General features: G+C 46.5%; 1 protein-coding gene across 2 annotated transcripts in view; it reads right to left on the reverse strand.

Annotated features, from left to right (window-relative positions):
• TRAP1 (TNF receptor associated protein 1) overlaps positions 1 to 24376 on the reverse strand; it is a 79826-nt gene that overhangs the window by 11368 nt on the left and 44082 nt on the right. For both annotated transcript variants that reach the window (XR_012161182.2, XM_073362771.2), the window contains exons 9-13: positions 17845 to 18000; positions 17263 to 17383; positions 16970 to 17039; positions 3989 to 4136; positions 298 to 483 (exon numbers count right to left, since the gene is read on the reverse strand). Coding sequence is in view for 1 of the 2 variants with exons in the window: in XM_073362771.2 (XP_073218872.2) it covers positions 298 to 483; positions 3989 to 4136; positions 16970 to 17039; positions 17263 to 17383; positions 17845 to 18000 (681 nt within the window). In the remaining variant the exon portion in view is untranslated. The remainder of the gene's footprint in view (positions 1 to 297; positions 484 to 3988; positions 4137 to 16969; positions 17040 to 17262; positions 17384 to 17844; positions 18001 to 24376) is intronic.

Below are 24376 nucleotides of genomic sequence, written 5' to 3' on the forward strand. Positions count from 1 at the left end.
ATCTGAGGCCAAGAGGAGGCAGAGGGCTGCTAAGCTGCACCGGCCCCACAGAATAACTGAAGAGGACGTAACATATGCAGAGGGCAGGGAGCAACGTATCTCAAAGGTTGTCTCTCCTTTGCAGCAGATCTGCTGTAGCCAGCAAGCCCATAAAATACACCAGACACAGGGGACCCTACAGAGAGGAAGCTAGGCCTGGCAGCAGAGACAGCACTCTGTGGTGCTGATGCCAATTGGCAGCAGCAGAGGGCAGCACACCACTGCATCCTGCTGAGACACAGTGCATTGCTCACCCACCTCCATATCCTTTTTCTTCATGGCCTCGAAGTATGGCGAGTGCTCAGCCAGGTGTCGACTGGGCGCACACAAGTAGTAGATATTTCGGCTCCCTGCCTGCATGCGGCTGGCGTACTCTGTCAGGCTGGTCAGCTGGCCTGCAGGCAGTGCCGAGGACTCGTAACGCAGCAGCTTCGCTATGTCCTCCTGGGAGAGGAGATTTACCTTGTTAGAGGTGGAGTACTTGTGGCACCTTAGAGACTAACAAATTTGTTTGAGCATAAGCTTTCATGAGCTACAGCTCACTTCATCGGATGCATTCAGTGGAAAATAAAGTGGGGAGATTTTATATACACAGAGAACATGAAACAATGGGTGTTACCATACACACTGTAATGAGAGTGATCAGGTAAGGTGAGCTACTCTGAAACTTGTTAGAGGTGTGATCTCCCTTGCAAGGGGCTGGAAACCTGCTTTGGTTTCTGCCCAGGTCTCCTGCAGTGCCAGACAGTACAGAGCAGCTCCCTGGGGGCAGAAGGGTCATCAGTGAAGCTGGAGGAGCTTCTCCCCCATAGCACAGAGGGAAATTTGGTTTCTTTAGAGGGCGTTTTTATGGCACTTGTCCCCGCAGTAGTTGAGCGCCTTAGGGTTCTGCACAGGTCTCTGAACTACCTTAGCCAGCAGGCCATTCTGGGGCAGTGAAGCCACTCTGCACTCAGAACAAGCATGGGCTGTCAGTAGCTGTTTTACTAATGTGGGAGAGAGGGGTGCTGGCCAGGACACCAAGATAATCCACCATGCCATAGGGCTTCAGCCCTCCCACGAGCAGACAGAAGGGAGCTCAGTCCAAGGACCGAGGAGGAAGAGGAGGAAACTCTCCTCTGCACTTTACAAATCCAAGTGATTATAGCAGTTTGAGGCTACGCCCAGCCATCTCATACTGTAACCCACAGGGACCAACAAAGCCTAATATGAGCAACTGCCTTAGCCACTATGCAAGGTGGGTGTATGGGTAACTATAGCTCCTAATATGGTATATACATGTCAGCAAAAGACTGGCAACATTTGCCATAAACACCCAGCCCTGTTAGCAGGCGCTGATCCTGCTACAAAAGGGTTAAGTGGGTTCTGCTGACTCGCTGCCCTTCCTGGATACAAAGGATGTGGGAATGGCCCTTGAGTGTGGGCTAAGCAGTCCTGAGTGAGGAATCCTGGGAGAAGCAAAGCCTGGGGAGAAAGGCTGAGCTGAACATTATGTTCTGTTCTTGTTTACATATAGATTCCAAGGCAAGAAGGGACCACTCTCATAATGAAGTCTGACCACCTGTGTAACACAGGCCTGAGACCTGCCCCACAATAATTCTTAGAGCAGAGCTTTTAGAAAAACATCCAATCTCGATTTAAAATGGTCACCGATGGAGAATCCACCATAACCCTTGGTAAATTGTTCCAATGGTTCTCTATTCTCACTATTAAAAAAATATGCTTCACTTCCAGTCTATATTTGTCTTGCTTCAACTTCCAGCCACTGGGATGAGCAAACTATGGCCCAGAGGCCAAATCTGGCCCTCCAGAAGTTTTAAACTGGCTCTCGAACTCCTGCCAGGGAGCAGGGTCCAGAGCTTGCCCTGCTCTGGTGCTCCAACCAGGGAGCGGGGTCAGGGGCTTGCCCAGTGCATACGGCTCCTGGAAGCAGTGGCATGTCCCCCTTCTGGCTCCTACGCAAAAGGGCAATCAGGGGGCTCCGCATGTTGCCACCACCCCAAGCACTGTCCCCGCAGCTCCCATTGGTCGGGAACTGCAGCTAATGGGAGCTGCAAGGGCAGCGCCTGCGGACGGGGCAGCGCGCAGAGCTGCCTGGCCGCACCTCTGCGTAGGAGCTGGAGTGGGGACATGCTGTTGCTTCTGGGAGCTGCTTGAGGTAAGCACTGCCTGGAGCCTGCCCCCCTGCCTGCACCCCAACCCCCTGCCCCAGCCCTGATCCCCCTCCCACCCTCCAAACCCTTCGGTCCCGGAGCACCCTCCTGCACCCCCAACCCCTCATCCCCAGCCTCACCCCAGAGCCTGCACCCCCAACCGGAGCCCTCACCCCCTCCTGCACCCCAACTCCCAATTTTGTGAGCATTCATGGCCCACCATACAATTTCCATATCCAGATGTGGCCCTCGGGCCAAAAAGTTTGCCCACCCCTGTTTTGGACCCTTCTCTGCTAGACTGAAGAGCCCATTAGTAAATATTTGTTCCCCGTGTAGCTACTTATAGACTGAAATCAAATCACGCCATAACCTTCTCTTTGCTCGGCTAACTAGATTGAACTCTGACTCTATCACTGCAAGGCATGTTTTCTAATCCTTTAATCATTCTTGTGGCTCTTCTCTGAACTCACTCCAATATATCAACATCCTTTTTGAATTGTGGACACCAGAACTGGACACAAAATTCCAGCAGCATTCAAACCAGTGCCAAATACAGAGGTAAAAATCACCTCTCTATTTCTACTCAAGATTTTCCTGCTTATAAATCCAAAGATTGCATTAGCCCTTTAGGCTACAGCTTTGCACTGGAAGCCCATATACAACTAATTATCCACCACGAGCCCCAAATCTTTTTCTGAGTGGCTGCTTCCCAGGATAGACTCTCCCATCCTGTAAGTAGGGCCTCCATTCTTTGTTCTTAGATGTATACATTTAACCATATAAAACACACATATTGAGAGCCCTGCAAATCTGCAGATATCTGCTTTATATTCACGGATATCCACATACGTGGACCATCTTTGTAGATCGGATGCAGATACAAATTTTGTATCCGCACAGGGCTCTACATGTATTGTTTGCTTGAGCCCAGCTTACCAACCCATCCAGATCGCTCTGTGTCAGTGACCTGTTCTCTTCATTAGTTAGCACTCCCCCAATTTTTGTGTCACCTGCAAATTTTATCAGTGATGATTTATGTTTTCTTCCAGGTCATTGATAAAAATGTTGAACAACACAGGGCCAAGAACCAATCTCTGCAGAACCCTACTAGGGACACACCCACTCAATGAGGATTCCTATTTACAACTACATTTTGAGTGCTGTCAGTTAGCCAGCTTTTAATCATGTGCCACATTCATTTTATATCTTTCTAGTTTTTAAATCAAAATGTCATTCAGTACCAAGTCAAATGCTTTACAGAAGTCTATTACATCATCACTATTATCAGCCAAACCTGCAATCTCACCAAAAAAAGATATCAAGTTAGTTTGACAGGAGCTATTTTCCATAAACCCATGTTGATTGGCATTGATTATATCACCCTCCGTTAATTCTTGATTAATCGGGTCCCGTATCAGCTGCTCTATTACCTTGCCCAGGATCGATGTCAGACTGACAGACCTATAATTAGGGAAGTGGGAGTATTAATATTCATATTAATAAAACCAAGCCCCAGAGCGAGGGCATGTTTACTCTGTATAGTGTGTGGGCTGTGTCTGAGAAGGGATGGGGAATGGCACCTGTACACATCCCCCTTTCTAAAAGCTTGTAGGACACTGTGGAGGTCAGAATATTTTGGAGGATCTGTAAAATTCCAAAGGACCAGGCACAAAAGGCCACGAGCAAATGGTAGGATCCCCAGAAGAGAATCACCTTCCCGCACCACTGCTTTATCCCCAGTCTGGGTAGTAGTCTGCACTCTTTCACACCAGCCAGACACTTAGTATGGTATGTACCTTGACGTCCTGCTCTGCTATCGTCACAATCCCCTCTCTCATGAACAGCCCGTAGTCTTCAAAGAACTTGGCATATTTCTCAGGGTCCTTCTTGCTTTGGTCAATGAAAAACTTGATCAGCCTCTTCTGCAAAACATCCCGGAGTTTCCTGCAGGGAGAATAAGTATTGTTAAAAGCAGTCGATAGGCCAAAATGTTCAATGGTTTTAGGTTAATGTCCCTTTCCCTGTATACAGTCATGGGTTTCCTACACAAGGGTTGGCTCATAAAGAACAAAGGAGAACTACCAAGCCACAGCCTTCCTCCTCTCACCCCATCTTCACATGGGATCTGAAATCGGTTTCCACTCTCATCTCAGGTAGGGGCAGCTCTTGGTGCTAGAGACGGGGTGAGGTAGTATCCCAAACCTACTGCTGGAGCCTGGCTCCAACTGACCTAGAAGACTCCACCATTCTGCACTGCACAAGAGGTTTAGTGCACTCTCCCAATAGGCAACTCACCCCACACCTGCCAAAATCAAATGCAGTGAGGAGGTGGCTATAATGTAGTCATTTTTGGGGGGTGGGGTGTTCTTACCTAATTAAGAACATATACAATGATGGAGGCTTCTTATCTTCCAATTAAGGAGAATTATTCTGATTACTGTAAAAAAGCACCTATTCTAAATCTCAAAGCACTTCAACAACAGTAGAATACATGATGCAGCTGCAACACCAAAGGCAACAACCCCACCTCAGGCAATAGAATACAAAATAACACCCTGACCTCTCTCTGGCAACACTCAGCCATGACAGGAGCCTTGGTCTGTTGTCCTTTTGGACACATTGTAAAGAGGAGTGAATTCCAAATTCAAGGGCACTCTTAGAGAAGGCCGGCCTTACAGTGCTTGGCTCTGTTGACCCTCAGGGCATGGTGTAAAAGCCGATCTATTTGGTCAGACCTTTGAAAAAGGGGTAACTGTAGGCGTGTTATGTATGTAGCTTAACATTGCAGCACGTCTGAAAAGAGGCCCAGAACACTGTCCAGTATTAGGAGGATGTTATGAAGGACATATTTCAAAAATGTATGCACAATAGATGGTGTTACTTTAGCGTGGGCCCAGCCTCCCTGTGTCTGCAGCTGACTTCTTGATGTGTTTTAGAACCTTTTACTTTCCAATCAGTGGACCTGTTGGGAAAGTCAGAGGGCCCTAGATACTAAATTCATTCTCCCAATTTCCAGCCAAGCCTGCTGTAAGTCAGTCTGTACCGTGGATGATACAGGACCCAAGAGGGAACCCGGCAGGTATTCAGAACATCCAGCAGATTGTGACACAGAACATTGCCCCAGCAACCATGAAATGTGACTGTTGAAAAAGTCTGCTCTGGAGCTGCTCTTAACCACCCTCCCTTGTTCAAAGTGAATGAACTCACTAAAGGAAAGGAGTGGTTACTCACCTCATGCAGTAACTGGAATTCTTTGAGATGTGTGTCCCAGTGAGAGCTCCATTTCCAGTGCACGTGTGTCTCTGCACCCTTGATCTGAGATTTTTGGTAGCAGTGCTTGTTTGGCCCACGCATGTGCCCCCTCGCAATCCTGCGCTGAGGATATATAGGTCTGTGCAGGCGAATCACCTGCAGTTTCTTCTCTATCACAATGTCCCACAAGGTAAAACTCCAGAGCAGAGGGGAAGGAGGGCAAGTAGTGGAGCACTCACCGGGAAACATGTCTGGAAGAACTCCAGTTACTGCACAAGGTGAGCGACCCGTCCTCCTCCTCCTCCTCCTCCGAGTAGTGCTCCTATGGGTGTTCCACTTCAGATGACTCCAAACCAGTATCCCCACAAGGAGGGGGGAGTGTCAGAACAACATCCAATATCAAAGACAAAACTGCACTGCCAACTGCAGCATCTGATCTAGAGGCGAGAATTAATAGCTGGAGAAAGTACGTACGGAGGTCCAGGTTGCAGCTCTGCAGATTTCAGTGACTGGACCGTCTTTGAGTAATGCGACAGATGTAGAGTGTGACGTTGCAGAATGAGCCAACGCTCTAGAACAGTGGGTCTCAACTGGGGTACATATGTCCCTGGGTGTACGCAGAGGTCTTGCACGGGTACTCAACTGATCTAGATCAGAGTTTCTCAACCTGAGGGTCGTGACCCCCGGGGAGGTGTCACAGGATGGGTTTTCAGGTGTTGCAAGTGCGGGGTCGGCATTAGGGGTGGCAAGCAGGGCAATTGCCCAGGAACCCACGCCACAGGGGCCCCACCAAAGCTAAGTTACATGCTTCAGCTCTGGGCAATGGGGCTCGGGCTTCAGACAATGCTAACATGTGAAAAACAGGCTCAAGTATCACACTGAAATGTAAGTATAATATTTATATTCCAATCGATTTATTTTATAATTATGTGGCAAAAATAAGAAAGTAAGCACTTTTTCAGTAATAGTGTGCTGTAACACTTCTGTATTTTTATGTCTGATTTTGTAAGCAAGTAGTTTTTCAGGGAGGTGAAACTTGGTATATGCAAAACAAATCAGACTCCTGAAAGGGGTACAGTAGGCTGGGAAGGTTGAGAACCACTGCTCTAGAAAGAGGTTGAATGTCAGCAGACACATAATTTGAAATAAAACACCTCAAGATCCATTCTGAGAATCTCTGGGTGGAGACTATGGATCCCTTGCATCTTGTCACAATTGAAACAAACAATCTAGGAGACTTTCAAAAAGGTTTCATTCTGTCCAGACAGAAGGGTAACACCTTTCTGACATCTAAAGTATCGAAGGCAGAATCCTGCTTAGTCCGAGGTGGTTTCAGGAGAAAACCTGGAAGGTGAATAGTCTCGTCTATATAAAATTCAAAGGACATATTGGGTAAAAACTTGGGATGTGGTTACAACGATACCTTGTCCTTAAAAACACTGTGAAAGAAGGATCTGCCATTAAAGCCCCCCATTTTCCAACTCTCTAGGCAAAAGTGATGGCTACCAAGAAAGCTGTTTTCATTGATAGGTGAACCAATGAACATGTAGCTAGTGACTCAAAGTGGTCCTTCGTAAGAACAAAGATCAAGTTCCATACAGGAGCAGGTTCTCTAATCTGTGGAAATAGGTTCATTAAGCCTCTGAGAAACCTTGAGATCGTGGGATGAGAAAAACAAACAAACAATCAAAGAAAAAACCTTTTATCAAGGAGTGAAAGGCTGTAACAGCCGCAAGTGAACCTTGACCAAGCTCATATCAAGACGAGATCTTTTGAACTCAAACAGGTAGTTAAGGACAGAGGATAGAGAAGAGTGATCTGGAGAAACTTGTTGAAGGATACACCAGTGATGAAATCTCTTCTGTTTCTGAAGGTAAATGTCATAGATTCATAGATTCATAGATATTTAGGTCAGAAGGGACCATTATGATCATCTAGTCTGACCTCCTGCACAACGCAGGCCACAGAATTTCACCCACCACTCCTAAAAAAGACCTCACACCTATATCTGTGCTATTGAAGTCCTCAAATTGTAGTTTGAAGACCTCAAGGAGCAGAGAATCCTCCAGCAAGTGACCCGTGCCCCATGCTACAGAGGAAGGCGAAAAACCTCCAGGGCCTTCCAATCTGCCCTGGAGGAAAATTCCTTCCCGACCCCAAATATGGCGATCAGCTAAACCCTGAGCATATGGGCAAGATTCATCAGCCAGATACTACAGAAAATTCTTTCCCGGGTAACTTGGATCTTACCCCATCTAAAAACCCATCACAGGCCATTGGGCCTATTTACCATGAATATTTAATTACCAAAACCATGTTATCCCATCATACCATCTCCTCCATAAACTTATCGAGTTTAATCTTAAAGCAAGATAGATCTTTTGCCCCCACTACTTCCCTCGGAAGGCTATTCCAAAACTTCACTCCTCTGATGGTTAGAAACCTTCGTCTAATTTCTAATCTAAATTTCCTAGTGGCCAGTTTATATCCATTTGTTCTTGTGTCCACATTGGTATTGAGTTTAAATAATTCCTCTCCCTCTCTGGTATTTATCCCTCTGATATATTTATAGAGAGCAATCATATCTCCCCTCAACCTTCTTTTAGTTAGGCTAAACAAGCCAAGCTCCCTGAGTCTCCTTTCATAAGACAAGTTTTCCATTCCTCGGATCATCCTCGTAGCCCTTCTCTGTACCTGTTCCAGTTTGAATTCATCCTTCTTAAACATGGGAGACCAGAACTGCACACAGTATTCCAGGTGAGGTCTCACCAGTGCCTTATATAACGGTACTAAAACCTCCTTATCCCTACTGGAAATACCTCTCCTGATGCATCCCAAGACGACATTAGCTTTTTTCACAGCCATATCACACTGGCAGCTCATAGTCAACCTATGATCAACCAATACTCCAAGGTCCTTTTCCTCCTCCGTTACTTCTAGTTGATGCGTCCCTAGCTTATAACTAAAATTCTTGTTATTAATCCCTAAATGCATGACCTTACACTTCTCACTATTAAATTTCATCCTATTCCTATTACTCCAGTTTACAAGGTCATCCAGATCCTCCTGTAGGGTATCCCTGTCCTTCTCTAAATTAGCAATACCTCCCAGCTTTGTATCATCTGCAAACTTTATTAGCACACTCCCACTTTTTGTGCCCAGGTCAGTAATAAAAAGATTAAATAAGATTGGTCCCAAAACTGATCCTTGAGGAACTCCACTGGTAACCTCCCTCCAACTTGACAGTTCACCTTTCAGTAGGACCCGTTGTAGTCTCCCCTTTAACCAATTCCCTATCCACCTTTCAATTTTCCTATTGATGCCCATCTTATCCAATTTAACTAATAATTCCCCATGTGGCACAGTATCAAACGCCTTACTAAAATCTAAATAAATTAGATCCACTGCGTTTCCTTTATCTAAAAAATCTGTTACTCTCTCAAAGAAGGAAATCAGGTTGGTTTGGCACGATCTACCTTTTGTAAAACCATGTTGTATTTTGTCCCATTTACCATTAACTTCAATGTCCTTAACTACCTTCTCCTTCAAAATTTTTTCCAAGACCTTGCATACTACAGATGTCAAACTAACAGGCCTATAACTACTTGGATCACATTTTTTCCCTTTCTTAAAAATAGGAACTATGTTAGCAATTCTCCAATCATATGGTACAACCCCTGAATTTACAGATTCATTAAAAATTCTTGCTAATGGGCTTGCAATTTCGTGTGCCAATTCTTTTAATATTCTTGGATGAAGATTATCTGGGCCCCCCGATTTAGCCCCATTAAGCTGTTTGAGTTTCGCTTCTACCTCAGATATGGTGATGTCTACCTCCATATCCTCATTCCCATTTATCATGCTACCATTATCCCTAAGATCCTCTTTAGTCTTATTAAAGACTGAGGCAAAGTATTTGTTTAGATATTGGGCCATGCCTAGATTATCCTTGACCTCCACTCCATCCTCAGTTTTTAGCGGTCCCACTTCTTCTTTCTTTGTTTTTTTCCTATTTATATGACTATAGAACCTTTTACTATTGGTTTTAATTCCCTTTGCAAGGTCCAACTCTACTTGACTTTTAGCCTGTCTCACTTTATCCCTACATATTCTGACCTCAATAAGGTAGCTTTCCTTACTGATCCCTCCCTTCTTCCACTCCCTATATGCTTTCTGCTTTTTCTTAATTACCTCTCTAAGATGCTTGCTCATCCAGCTTGGTCTACAACTCCTGCCTATGAATTTTTTCCCCTTTCTTGGGATGCAGGCTTCCGATAGCTTCTGCAGCTTTAATTTAAAATAATCCCAGGCCTCCTCTACCTTTAAACCCATAAATTCTTCATTCCAATCCACTTCCCTAACTAATTTCCTTAATTTTTGAAAGTCAGCCCTTTTGAAATCAAAAACCCTAGTTGCAGATTTATTTTTGTTAATCCTTCCATTCAGTTTGAACTGAATTAGCTCATGATCACTTGAGCCAAGATTATCCCCTACAACCATTTCCTCTATGAGATCCTCATTACTCGCCAAGACCAGATCTAAAATGGCATCCCCTCTAGTCGGTTCAGCAACTACTTGTTGAAGGAATCCATCAGCTATCGCATCTAGGAAAATCTGAGCCCTATTATTATTACTAGCACTCATCCTCCAGTCTATATCTGGGAAGTTAAAGTCTCCCATGATCACACAGTTTCCATTAGTATTTACTTTATTAAAAACATTAAAAAGGGCTCTATCCATATCCAAATTAGATCCCGGTGGTCTATAGCACACCCCAAGCACTATCCTAGGGGAGGCTCTAATAGTTTTCTTCCCCAATTTAATTATTGCCCAGACAGACTCAGTCATATCCATTTCATCGCTTCTTATTTCTTTACATTCTATCTCATCATTGATATACAGTGCTACTCCACCACCTTTACCTTTATTTCGGTCTTTCCTAAACAGCACATACCCTTCAATACCTGTAGCCCAGTCATGACTACTATTCCACCAGGTCTCTGTTATACCTATAATATCTGGTTTCACTTCCTGCACCAGTAACTCTAGTTCCTCCATTTTGTTACCTAGGCTCCTTGCATTAGTGTACAAACATCTTAATTTTTGCTGTTTGGCCTCACTCACATTCTGTACCCTATTAGGCACGGTTATTTTACTACCAGTATAACCTATTAGACTTGTATCTACACTGCCCTTCCTCCTACCTACAGCTGTATCCACTCTTACTTCATTTTCTTTCCACTCTATGCTAAATTCTGGCGTGGAGATTACCTGGACATCTCCCAACCATCTCCCCCAAATTCCTAGTTTAAAGCTCTCTTAATCAGTTGTGCCAGCCTCCATCCTAGAAGTCTATTTCCTTCCCTACTCAGATGAAGTCCATCCCGAGAGAACTGTCCTCTATCCATGAATGCCTCCCAATGGCCATACATCCCAAAGCCCTCCTTATAGCACCACTGCCTAAGCCATCTATTGATAGTCATAATCTTGTCACACCTTTGTTGCCCTTCTCTAGGAACAGGCAAAATCCCACTAAAGATCACCTGAGCCTCAATTTCCTTAAGCGTCCTCCCCAGCCTAACATAGTCTCCCTTAATACTGTCCAGTGAGAATCTAGCCGTATCATTTGTTCCCACATGAAGGATAATTAGGGGATTCTTTCCTGCTCCCTTTAGAATCCTTTTTAACCTCAGGTCTACATCCCGTATCTTAGCACCTGGAAGACAGCACACCCTCCTATTTTCTGGATCAGCTCTGGTTACAGGCCGATCTATTCTTCTCAATAAAGAGTCCCCAATCACATAGACCTGCCTTTTCCTAGTGACAGTGCTATTCTCCAGTCTATCCCCTGTTCCCTCTGGCTGCAAGTTTTTTCCATTCCCATTCTCCCTTGTAATCCTTTTTAACCCATCCTGTATCCTCCTGGGGCTCATATTTGGTGTAATCTCCATTAACTCTTCCCCTTTTCCTATAGGACTAACCGCTCTTCTCTTCTTCCTTTTGCTGTTTAATAATATCCGTTGTACTTCTGCTGAACAGGGGGTCTCTATCACCAAAAGTCATTTAGGAGCCATGCCTGAAGTTGCAGAACTTGCAGATCGAATGAGGTAAGGATACCAGACTTGTCTCAGCCAGATCAGTGCAATTACAATGTATCTAGCCTTGTCTTGCTTGATCTTGTTCAGTACTTTCAAAAGTAACGGTGGTGGTGGACACGCACGAAGAAGACCTCTTGTCCATGAGATGAGGAAGGCATCCCCCAGTGATTAAGGGTCTAGTCCCACTCGAGCAAAATTTCGTGTGTTGGTGGTGGTTGCAAAGAGGCCCACTTCTGCGAACCCTCAGGTTAGAAATATACTGTTGAAGACTTGTATGTCCAACTCCCATTAGTAATTCCAAGGAAAATGCCTGCTCAGGTGATCTGCCATAGTGTTCTGCATCCTCGGAAGGTAAGAAGCTGAGATGATTATCTGGTTGACTATGCACCAATTCCAGAGTTTTAGTGCTTCAGCACAAAGTGAGAAAGAATGCATCCCATCCTGAGACTGATGTAGATCATGCAGGCCATGTCGTCTGTCATGATCTTGATGGACTGGGCCTTGACCAGAGGAAGGAAATGAATGCAAGAATGTCTGACTGCCTTCAACCGTAGATGGTTGATGTGGAGAAGCTACTTTTGGACAACCATTTGCCTTGGATTGTGTGTGACGCCAGATGTGCATCCCCCATCCCAAGAGGGATGTGTCTCATGATATGACAATGGTAGGAGGATCTTGACTAAATGAGACTTCTGCACAGACCTTCGAAGGTCTCTTGTATCAGCTGAGTGTCTGTAGAACCAAGCAAGGGACAGACATATACTTTCTGGGCATATAGACTGTCTTGAGCCATCCCTGGAGGCACCGAAGATGTAAACTGGCATCTTGAGTTACGAAAATGCAAGATGCCATGTTCCCTAATAGTTGGAGAGAACTTCTTGCTGAGGTTTGAGGACTGAGCTGAATCCTTGAGAAGCTGGGGCAAGATGGCAAGGGATGGATCACTTGAAATTGTTCTGTTTTATTCATTCTCTCTGAAGCATCTGACACTGGTCGCTGTTAGAAGATAGGATACTGGGCTCAGATGAACCACTGGTCTGATCCAGTATGGCTGGTTTTATGTGATTCTTTAGGGCAACAAATCTGTTCATATGTAGGTAAACCCTGGCTGTCACCACATCCAGAGAAGCTCCTACGAAATCTATCCGATGTGCTGGTGTAAAAGCAAATTTCTCAAGATTGAGCCAGAGGCCTAAACTGTGGAATACCAGCCTTGTTGTTTGTACTGCTGACCATACCTCTTGATAAGATCAGTCCTCTGAGCAACCAATCATTGAGATAAGGGAGGATGATTATCCCCAGATAACGTAGGTAGTAGGGATATAAATATCGGTTAAAAAAGTTAACTGGTTAAACGATTAAATTGTTTTGTTTAACCGGTTAACTGAGGTAGCTGGGGGGCCTTGGCACTGTGAGGGTTGGGGCCAATCCAGCTGGGGCTGGGGTCCAGCCACCTGGCTCAACACAGCATGGCCAGGGCAGGTGTCCAGCTGGCTGGCTGGTGCAGCCAGGGCTGGGCTCCCGCCAGCCGGCTGGGGGCCTGCTCCGGCCCGAACTGGGTCCCACTGGTTCAGCTGGTGTGGCATGGCATTGCCGACATGGCAGGGCTGGGGCTCCTCCAGCCCAGTTGGGGCTGGGGTCCCTCCCACCAGCCTGACGCGAGGCTGCTGGGGTTAACGGTTAACTTTGGTTTAACCAGTAAGCCTAATGCTTACCGGTTAACCAGTTAACCTTTTACATCCCTAGTAGGTAGGTGGGTATGACTCCCATGATCTTTGAGAATACCTTTGGGGCAGAGGAGAGGCCAAAAGGGAGCAAGAGGTGCTGGTAGTGGTCGAGGTTGACTATGAAGCAAAGAAACCTCTTGTGAGAGTGGTGAATCACAACATAAAAATAAGCATCTTGAAGGTCGAGAGTTGCAAACCAATCCCTGCAATTTAGGGGGAATTATAGCTGCAAGGGTCACCACCCTGATTTTCTGCTGTTCACATCACTGTTCAGATGTCTGAGATCTACTATTGGTCTCCATCCTCTGTTCTTTTGGGGAACCAGAAAGTACTTGGTATAAAACCCCTTTTCCCTGTGCTGAACGGGGACAGGATCTATAGCTCCTAAGCATAGAAGAGAGGCCACCTCCTGTCTCAGCAACTGAATGTGAGATAAGTCCCTGAAAAGGGACAAGGAAGTGCGGTAGGTGGGAGGGAGGGATAGAAGTGAAACGGATGGAGTAATCAGAGGTTATGGTCTCCAAAATGCATTTGTTGGTGTTATGCTGTTCTGCGTAGGCTGAAATTGGGAGATGCAGTATCCAAAAATGGGGGGATGCGGACAAAATGCTGCAGCAATAAATCCATATGCAGTGGGTGGTTCACACTCTCGACCAAGCCATCACAACTGGCACTGGGACAATGCAAGTGGCTGGGATGAAGTAGCTGTGGCCTCTTGGTCACTGGTTCAGGTGGCTGACAGAACCTAGAAAAATGAGCTGGGGGAGACCTCTGCACTCTCTGAGATCTGCTTAAATTATTATTTGCATGGGTATAGATCCCGAGGGATCTAAGTGTGTCCCTCGAGTCCTTCCAAGTGGGAAGGGACAAGGGAGTTGTCCTTAGACTCAGAAAACAACTTGTGACTGATGAAAGGAAGGTCTTCTACAGTAGGTTTGTAACTCCCTAGGGAAGCCAGATTGCTGGACCCAGATGCTCACTGTATATTGATAGTGGTCGAAATAGAGTGGGCTGCAGTATAGGCTGTGTCTAACGTGGCCTGTAATAGCATCTTTGCCAAGAGCTGGCCTCCATTTATGATGGCCTTAAATTATTGATGGTGAAATATTAAACAAGTGTATTAAATTTATTGTAAAGCAGGTAGTCACGGTTTGACATAAGCACCTGGTGATTCACTATCCTGAATTACAATGTTACAAAATCTACTCTGTGACTGAAAAGATCAAGATACTTCTGCTTCTTGCCTCAGTTTTGTGCTGCCTCCCACGTTCATTAACTGCATCTACATCCAAGGAATTGAGTGTTGGATGTGAAAATAAAAATTCTGAACCCTTACATGGGAAGTTGTATTGTTTGTTGGCCTATTTGCATGTAGGAGGTATCAGGGCAGGAGTCTGACAGATCATCTTGGCTGGCTGTATTGGGAATGCCACACATATCACAGATGAGGTATGTAAAAGGTCCAAGAGTTTATTATAGGAGTACTGGACTTCCATAAGATGAATTTGAACTATATCTGTGACATGCTTCATCAGCTTCTGGAACTGTCAAAAGTCATCCACCCTGGAAGGCGGTAGAGGCATTACAGCCTCATCCGGCAATGATGAGGACATATCTGTGTGAGGTGTCACCTTGTCAGCCTTGCCTCCTGTTCTTCAAAGGTCTCCTCTACAGCTCCAGGTGTCCTCTCACAGGGGAGGGAAAGGGCAACCTCCTAGGAGGTTGGACCAACTCTACAGGATGGTGCTGGTCCCACAGCCACTATATGGACAACAGGATGGGTTGAATGGAGATTGCACAAGTCTCCATGGCCTGGCGTAGCATCGGCTCTGAGATGGGTGATGAGGTGTAGGTTGGTCCCAGTTTTGTCCAAGTCTTCTGACCAGGAAGGTGGGTCTTGGAGGAGGGAATAATGATTCATCAGATGGTTTAGAACCTTCTGACGGAGGGAAAGAGGATTCCAGTTCCAACGGCAGTACCAATGAGGCTGCTGGAGGGAAGTCATTGCCTGAAGATGGAATGAGAGACAGACTCCTCCTGAAGACTGGCTCCGCTCGTGGAGTTATAACCCTTCTGAAAAGGGAGGCACTGGGTATGGGGCAGCGAAGATGTCCGCAAGAGGCGCCTAGGTCTTGGCTCTTCCCAGAACTAAAGGGATCCAGTCCACCAGAGCTGCAGCAGAGACAGTCAGTGCCACAGCCACTGAGAACAAAGACTGCACATGGGTAACTGATGCTCTCGATGATCGGTCTTCGTCAGTGCTGGTGGATTCTGGGGTTTCTGTTTGGAGGTAGTGCCACCAGACTTGTGTGGACTTTCTTGTCATGCTTCTGAGACGTGGGACATCCTAGGTTCTCTTCAGCTAAGCTTATAGACTTGTTTGGTTTAAGCAAGGCTGAATCCAACTTCTTCAAAATGGATATGAAGGAAGTCTTAGCCTCATACTTATGAGCATACTCTCTGCTCTCCTAACAAGATTCCGCCAAGGGATCTGTGGGGGTTGACTCCTTCGCTCCCAGGTTGGACCTCATGGCAGGAGATGCACTCCTTGTTGAATCAGGCCAGTGTACAATGGAGGGAGGGACGTCCTCTGGCCAGGGTCCGATTGCGGCGTCATGCCCTTTTCCATTAGGTGCATCCGAAGGCGAAGTTCCCACCCTTCCTGAGTATGGCTGGAGAACGAGAAGCAGATACTACAACTTGCTGCAATGTGGGCTTCCTTGAGAGAGTGCAAGCAGCACCGGTGGTCATCGCTGACCAAGAGGGATTGCAGGAAGAAAGCACAAATTCTGAAGCCTGGAGTACTGGGCATAGTCCAGTACCGAATCAGGGAACAGAACAAGGGGTGAAAGAGGAGTGGCTCTCCAGGCCAGGAAGACTAACTACAAAACTCTATAACTATCAGATAAAAACCTGAAAACACTAGAATGATAAAAACTATTTACAGATAGCCAAAACTGTGGACACTGGAAGTTCTGACACAGACAATGAGACAGTGAGAAGGAACCGAAGAGGTGGTCAGTTTGCACTGTCCTTTAACTGCTCAGTCAGGGGCATGAGGTGAGCCAGGGTGCATGGGCGGATCAACAGACACTGCTTGCAAAATTCTCCATCTCTGGGCACATGCATACCCCATAGTGGAATACACATGGGGACCACTCGAAAAACTGGAGCGCTTCACGATGTATGTCCCTGTGGGTGCTCCATTACCTGCCTTCCTTCCACTCTGCCTCAGTTTTCCCTTGTGGGACTTTGTGGGAGAGAAGGAACTGAGGGTGGTTTGTCTGCACAGCCCTATATGTCCTCGGTGCAGGGCATGAGGAGGAGCAGGGTGCGTGCATGGGCTGAACAGGCACTGCTACCAAAAATCTGGGCTCAAAGGCGCAGGCGCACCAGAAGCGGAGCCCTCACAGGGACACAACTCAAAGAAGAAGCTGGATGGTGCACAGCAAGTTAACACTCTGTCTACCATGTCTGGTTGAGAAACACCTCATGGATGAGAGAGTTTGGAGCTTCTCAGGCTACGTAGGATCAGATTACACACAGAAACTCTTGTTAATGGGAACTGCACAGCTCACCTGCCAGGTCTTGATCTCAGTTGACATCCTATAGCTTTACCACCACCCACCCATAGACGGGTTAGCACTCATGCACTCACCAAAATCCCCTCCCCTGGGAACCAGCCCCTCTGTCTGCTCACCTGATGAGGGTGCTCTCCTGCAGCAGCTCCCGGCTGAGGTTTAGAGGAATGTCCTCACTATCGACAACACCTAGAACAAACAGTGGCAATGAAGTGACTCAAGACTAGGATACAACTGGACTCCGAGGACTCAGCCTTTTGCTAACTCCTCCCTCCCCACAAATCTCCGGCAGATGTCTCATGTCACTGTCCTGGCTGCCTTCCGAAATCTGCCTCCACTGCCCTAAGTGACACTCAAGGAAGGTGCTGCTGCAGCCTGTTGCACTCTCCTGCTTGCTCCCTGACCAGCCTACCTCTGAGGAAACGCAGCCATTTTGGCAGAATGTCAGCAGCTTTGGTTTGGATGAGGATTTTGCGGCTGTATAGGGCAACACTGGAGCCCAGCTCCCTGCTGACATCAAACATGGATGGTTTCTGTGGAAGCAAGAGGGGAAGAGGTTACACCATCCAAACCCAGGATGCTTGTACAAAAGCCCCACACTCTGCTGATGTTCACTATGGGTTTCACAGGTCTGAGATGATCAGAGCAAATCACATTTTTATCCTCCCCACCAGAACGGAACTACAGGAGCGTGTGAATCTTGCTCTGTGAGGGTTTCTCCCACCTGAGCCAGATTCTGCTCCTGACAAATAGACACAGTTCAATGCACCCCATTTATCCTGTGGCACACTACTCCCATTGGAGAGATACTTCCATCTCTTTTAGGTACTGGGCATTCCCTTTTGGCTACTCCAAAAGAATTCTGCAGTGCTGGGCACACAAGGCTGAAGCTATTCAAGTCGGAAAGGACGTCTATTCTGTGATGATCTCACCCATCTGATCCTTCCCTTCACTGAGGATTTCCCACACCTCCAAGAGAATGCCAGAGTCTCACCATCTCAGGCACATAAAAGATACTGCGGATATTGAGAGGGGCATCTGTCTTGTAGTGCAGGGTGTAGCGAGGCTTGTCATAAGCCTGGGCTATGAAACGGTAGAACTCCTCATGCTGCCATTCACCAATCTCCTTGGAGTCCATCATCCAGAGTGCCTGTGGGGAAGGAGGGAGGCTTAAAATCCCCACCCATCTGGTAACACTCACACACACCCCCACCCCACAGCCACATGCTAAGACTCATTTGCTTTTAATTCTGCTCTCCTAGCACATCCCATTGTCAACAGCTTCCTTTGTGCTGGACAGGGCCCAGAGATAGGCATCACTATTACTAATTCTGGTCTGGTCTTTCAAAGCAATAGAACTGATCAATGAAATTGTTTTTAATTGCTCACTTTATTAATATAACTTCATAAGTAAAGTATTATGAATGAAACTACATTCATTCATAAAACCAGGTACCCCAATAACTGGCTAATTGAGTTTCACTTTCAATCCAATTGCTGCTTAAATCACTGAAACTTGCACTGCTTCAACATTGTAACTTCTGTTCACTGTTTGCCATTCCTTACACTTGTCCATGGTGTAACCCAAACTCCATTTTAACTTGTCCCAAACTCCATTTTAAAATGCTCACTTCATTTTTGCAAAACCCTGCTGTAATCTGATTAGTGTAGTTTAGATGTGTGAATGAGGTATATATGGATGATGGACTCAACCTCCAGCCCCAGCCTCTCCCGATGAAATAAAGTGTAAACACCAAGGGCTAAAGATGCAGACAACAGCCCTGACAAAGCAAAAAGAGTCCACCCTCAAAAGAAGAGAACAAAAGTACAATTGAAGAAACATCAAAGCCAGGTCCTAGGCTGAAAGTCATGTCTGCAATTGACGGGTGATCAATCACACCAAACTCAGAGGCAGCGTGACACAGCAAGACCTGTAGACTCTGGATTCAAACTAAAGCCTACAAAAAGGATGGGTGAGATGGAAGACTTTGAAGGGTAACATTCTGCTGCCAACATGGAAGGGCATTGGTGCATGCCCTGCATGCCCAACAGAGACCCAGTTCTTCCTTGTGCCTGGCTTTCCTGGCCAGTTAGCTGCCCCAAGCCACAAACCCAAGCTACAGTCAGGACTGGTAACTATCTAGTAGCTGCAGAACATTTGGGGTGTGCGTGTGCGTGTGCATACATAGGTATTAGATATTAGTTATTGGTCTTAAATCAAATTGTGTTATTATAATAAACATGACATCTTGTCTTGTCCCCTGAAACAATACTGTGCAGTTTTATCTGTATAACAAGCCGACAAACCCTGCGCAGCCTAGGGATTCCCTCCTTACAAAGACTGGCTCTCTCCCTGCAGCCCCCTCTCCTCCCCCCTCTCCTCCTAAGGATTCCCCAGTGATTGCACAGGGAGGCCTGTATCCAGAAAGTGTCTTGACAAAGTACGTTGGGCTGGTTTTATTCCTGAAGTTCTGATGTCATCTCCCTCTCAGAAGAATCACTGTGTTGACACAGCACCTTACCTCCTCAAAGAGCTTTACGAACATCATGATTCTTGGTCTTACTATAGCACCACACTTGTGATCAGTAAAGATGTGAGGGATCCTGCCCATATAATTTGTGTTTGGAACCAATGTAGAGGTCTCAGGTTTGCTGCTGGGCTAGATTTACTTTCTTACATAGATTGTTTGCCCTTGGTGTCATCTCCAAGTGCCGATCAGTAGCAGACGCAGAGGTCCCCAAGTCATACCCCCTGCCTTCCAATAGCAAGCCCAATAGGCCCACTACTCTTGCAGCTCAGGCAATATGCTGAGTACGCTTCCTTTTTTAGAACGGTCATTCCCAAGCAGCCCCTTGATATGACCAGAAGTTACAATGGTGTCGTAGGGTTTCCAGGATCCAAGGTGTAACTGGGATTCACTGGGGAGTTCAGATGCTTTACAACACCTCTTGCTAGGACCAGAGTTCTATGCTGCTCCCCAGAGTTCTGACCACTGTCCATTAAAGAGCCAGCAGGTCCTTCACTTGTGCCCAAACAGCATATCAGACTTAAGGCTAAGATTTTTTCATGGTTATTTTTAGTAAAAGTCACAAACAGGTCACGGGCAATAAACAAAAATGCACAGAGCCCATGACTTGTCCATTACTTTAATAAAAATAACCAGGGGTAGGGCTCGGTAGGGGGGAAGAACAGAGTCCCGGGGCGGGAGGGAGGGGGAGAGAAGAAAGAGAGAGACTGACAGGCCATGCCTCCTGACCCCAGTGGCCACAGCAGGGGGGTCACAACCACGGGAGGGAGGGGGGGAACGGAACGACACACAGCCCTTGCTCCAGAGCTTGCCCAGCTGTAGGACAGGAGCGCGTGGCCCGACTGATGCCCCCCACCAAACCCTGGCCACAGTGGGGAGCGGGGCATATGACCCTGGGAAGCCACAAGGGGGGTGCATGGCCCAAGCTGCAGCCTGCAGCGAGAGCTGCAGGACTGGGGTGCACGGTCCCGGCTGCAGCCCCGCCAAGTCCAGGACGCCACAGGGCTGGGGCACGTGGCCCCGGCTGCAGCCCTGCCAAGCCCAGGACTCCATTGGGGTCAGGCGCCTGGCCCCGGCTGCAGCCCCCAGCCCAGCTGCAGCCCCCGCAGAAAGGGTCCTGATTCCAGCCAGCTCCACTTGCAGGGCAGGGGCACACAGTCCCACCTCCTCCCCCTGAAGCCCGAGAAGTCACGGAGGTCCGGAAAAGTCACGGAATCCATGACTGCTGTGACCTCCGTGACCAAATCGTAGCCCTAATCATATTTAAATGTGAAGAGGCTCCAGTGTTGTGTTGGCTAAATGGCAATAATTTCTAGGGGGAAATCAGTTTGTGCAATATGGGTCCCATCTCCAGGTTTCTGTTTACAGGGAATCAGTCTTGTCGTGTGTAGAAATGGAAGAATGAAATCCAGGATCAGGACTTTGGGCAGGAGGAGGCCACCTGCTTATTAAGAAGACAGCTGCTGCCATTCCCCTCAAGAGAACAGACTTTCTAACTGGTGAGAAAGAGAAAGTAATACTAAGTCTATACAAAAGATCTCTGTCTCCCCACCTTACTACTACTCGTCCCCAATGACTTAGGTCTGTTAGCTGTCGGGGTAAGCAGTGGTTTAGAGTTATTTTTGGTTTTGTGGTTTATGGCACAGGTCTTGGACAAGAGCCTTTTTTCATTATTGTAGGAATCTAAATATGTAATAGGGATAGGGTTTATTAGTCTTTAAATATTCACATTAAAACATCTACGTACAATCTGGAATGACCTTTATTTCCACACCCACATTCTAGGAAGAGATCCCTGCCCTAGACCTGCTCTTGTCAGATAATAAAGATGAGGCACAGTCAGAGCTTAAGGCATCAGTGGATGAGATGCTGGAAAAATTTATTCATAGACTTTATTTTAAAGGCAGAAGGGAACATTATGATAATTGAATCTATGTGTATCTCATGTGTAACCCGGGTCAGAGAATGTCACCCGGAGATTCCTGCATCCAGCTGAACAATTTGTGATTGAACTGGGAGTTTATCTTTTGATAACTGATAAAATTATATGGCAATCAATCACTAAGACCAGAAGACATTCATCCAAGAGTTCTGAAGGAGCTTAAGGAAGTGGCTGAGTAGCTAACAAAAATATCCTCTCATTAAAATCAGTTACTATGCAAAAAGGACAAGAGGATAGCAAGTGTTGTAGTAAACGGTACTGGGGTGAGTTGGGCAATTAAAGAGCGTGATCCTCCTGTTACAGATAATCTGGCTGAAACAATAATTAAAAACAGAATTATTAAACTCCTAAGTAACCAGGGTATGATCTGGGAAAATAGGCATGGCTTCTGAAAACGAAAATTTTACTTTGCTAATCTACGAAAATTCTTTGAGCATGTCAACAAAATAGTGCATAACAGAGGAAAAGTCAAAGGGTTCAAAGGGTACAAACATGGAGCATCAGAACAGAAGGCAGACTTGATGTTTGTAAAGACAAGCCCGGATTTATCTCCTTTCTTTTTGAGTCTTCTTTCATATGGAAATAGCAACACTTCCAAGTTAACAGAAAATGTTTGAAATCCATTCCAGGGCCTCAAGAGATGCAGAGTGCACCTTTGCTATATCCCCTGGAAATGAAAAGATGGGGTACTTGTTCATAATGTTTTCAATAGTTTGGAAGTCTCCACATTTGCACTGTGGCAAATTTGTGATTCTCCATTTGTCCATCAGGTGCTCATATCTTCCATATAATGTCCTAATATGGTTGATGGACGTCCATTGTCTTTGATGGAGCAAGAAGCCAGGCAGTTCGACGGTGGGATCATCTTGCGTGCTTGCTGTTTACATCAGAGCTTTCCCACTGCATCCGCCAGGTGTCTTCTGGGTTGAAGCTGGATGACAGAAGAGCTTCACCAATGCCCAGAACACCCAGTGGGACTTAAGGCAGGCATGAGGCTGATTAACATGGTTGTCATGGAGCAGGCGCTCAGGTTAGCGAGGGTCTTCTTGTACTCATGCAATGTAGCCATCTTTCTCTGGATTGCTGGAGGAAGGATGCTTGATAGGACTGGAAGCCAAGGCTGCGGAGCATGTAGCTGCATGTCGATGAGGTCCATGTGTGAACTTCTTCCTAAAACAAGTACACAGTACTCGGCCATGAAATAATCTACATCCAAGATTGCCATTTGTAGCATTGGAGCAATGACAATCCCAGCTAGAATCTGCTATCTTTTGGATGATATTGATGTGATTCTTTGTTTTATGGTTCACCTTCTTCAGATGTTGTTGACAGGTAAGGCTATGATCAAGAGTAATTCTCAGGTCACGGAGGTTAGGCTCGTGGGCAAGTTCCTTGCCACAGAGGTTTACGTTCAGCATCCTCTCAGCTTCAGAATCGCTCAGAAGGAAAGCTGATGACACTCTCTTTGATAGACTGGGTTTGAGCCACCAGTATCAAAAGTACAGTAGTTTTCCATCCACTTCAGAGCAGCGTTACGGATGTATTCTGCTTCCTTGGGAGTTGCAGCCTGTGTCATTAGTGCCAGGTCGTCAGCTTAAATGAACTTGCAGCATATCATTTGGGGCACATCACTCATGTATAAGTTAAAAAGGGATGATGCCTGTGTTCCCTGTAAGCTGCGTACTTGGGCAGCAGCCCAGGAGAGATTCAAATGCTGCGCAGTTAATTAGCAGAGCGTGCACAGCTGGCAGCATGTGTTCAGGTGCCTCTCCCCTCACGTTGCTCCGTCCTCCAGCTGCTCCCCTCCCGGGACCCTCCACATACATCGGTGGAACACATCGGTCTTGAACAACCTGTCATTACAAGTGTACCTGTTCCATGCTGGAATTTGAGATGGGCAGACTGGCTAGGTTTCTCCACTGCTGTCAAAAAACCCCATCAGTAGCATACCACCAATGCCCGAAAACTTTGACTACTTCATGAAGCTTATTATTAAAGGCACACAAAAGAATATCCCGTTTGGTTACAGGAGCTTTTTTATGTCGTGCTGGAGCCCAGAGAGCAAAACACTCCTAAGGGCAAACAAAGCTACTGGCGACCCAGACTTAGCCACTGCTCTCCTGCAATCATTGGACTGCACAAGATTACAACTACGGATAGATACAGGGGAGGCCACAGATTTCATGCATTCAAGCCATAAAGCACGGGCCCTTCTCCGGACCCTCGATGATGTGATGCCATCACACACAAACACTGCAAGTCATTGCTAACAGCATCATCAGGCTCCTGTTAAGAAATCCAGACAACTGTCAGAGGGTTGGTGAAAACAGTTCTTAATTAATCCTGTGCACTAAGTGCCCCTCCATCAAGTCTCTGTCAAACCTTCACAAGAACCAAGATCGAAGCTCTCCTCTCTGCTTCCAGAGCAGGAAAAGCAGCTGGCATTGGCGGCATCCTTCCAGATTTCTTTAACTATCTTGGGCCAAGAGGGCGCGATTGAATGGCAGCCCTATTGATGGAAGTCATCACCACCAGCAAACTCCCAACAACTCGGAGACCATCAGAAGCCATTGCCATTTTATCACCTGGAAAGCTGCCCGACGACCTCCACAGCTACTGCCCTATCTCTCCTCTGTACAAGATACAAATTACTGGAGTGGGCGATCCTGGCGAGGCTGACCCTCCATCCTGGAGACCACAATCCCCCAGAATAGGCATTTTTCAGCACAGGGAAAAGCTGCTGTGACCAAGTGCTTGCACTGTCTACACATACTCAAGCCAGCTTCCAGCAGAAGCTTAAAACAGCTGCAGCTTTTATCGACTTGTCATCAGCCTATGACCCTGTCAGGCACAAGGGCCTACGGCTGAAGCTATCCAACCAGCTTCACCGCAACCAGACATTTCAACTCACTAGGTCAATGGTTTCGGAGAGAATGTTCATCTTGAATAACTCCTAATCTCAGAAAGGCTCTGTGATCCCCTGCCCTGGACAATCGCCACCACCCCATCCTTTCACAGTTCTTTGTCCTTTTTGGACCCATTCACTCATTTCCTGA

This window comes from Lepidochelys kempii, chromosome 10 (genome assembly GCF_965140285.1).
Source record: "Lepidochelys kempii isolate rLepKem1 chromosome 10, rLepKem1.hap1, whole genome shotgun sequence".
Taxonomy (NCBI): Eukaryota; Metazoa; Chordata; order Testudines; family Cheloniidae; genus Lepidochelys; species Lepidochelys kempii.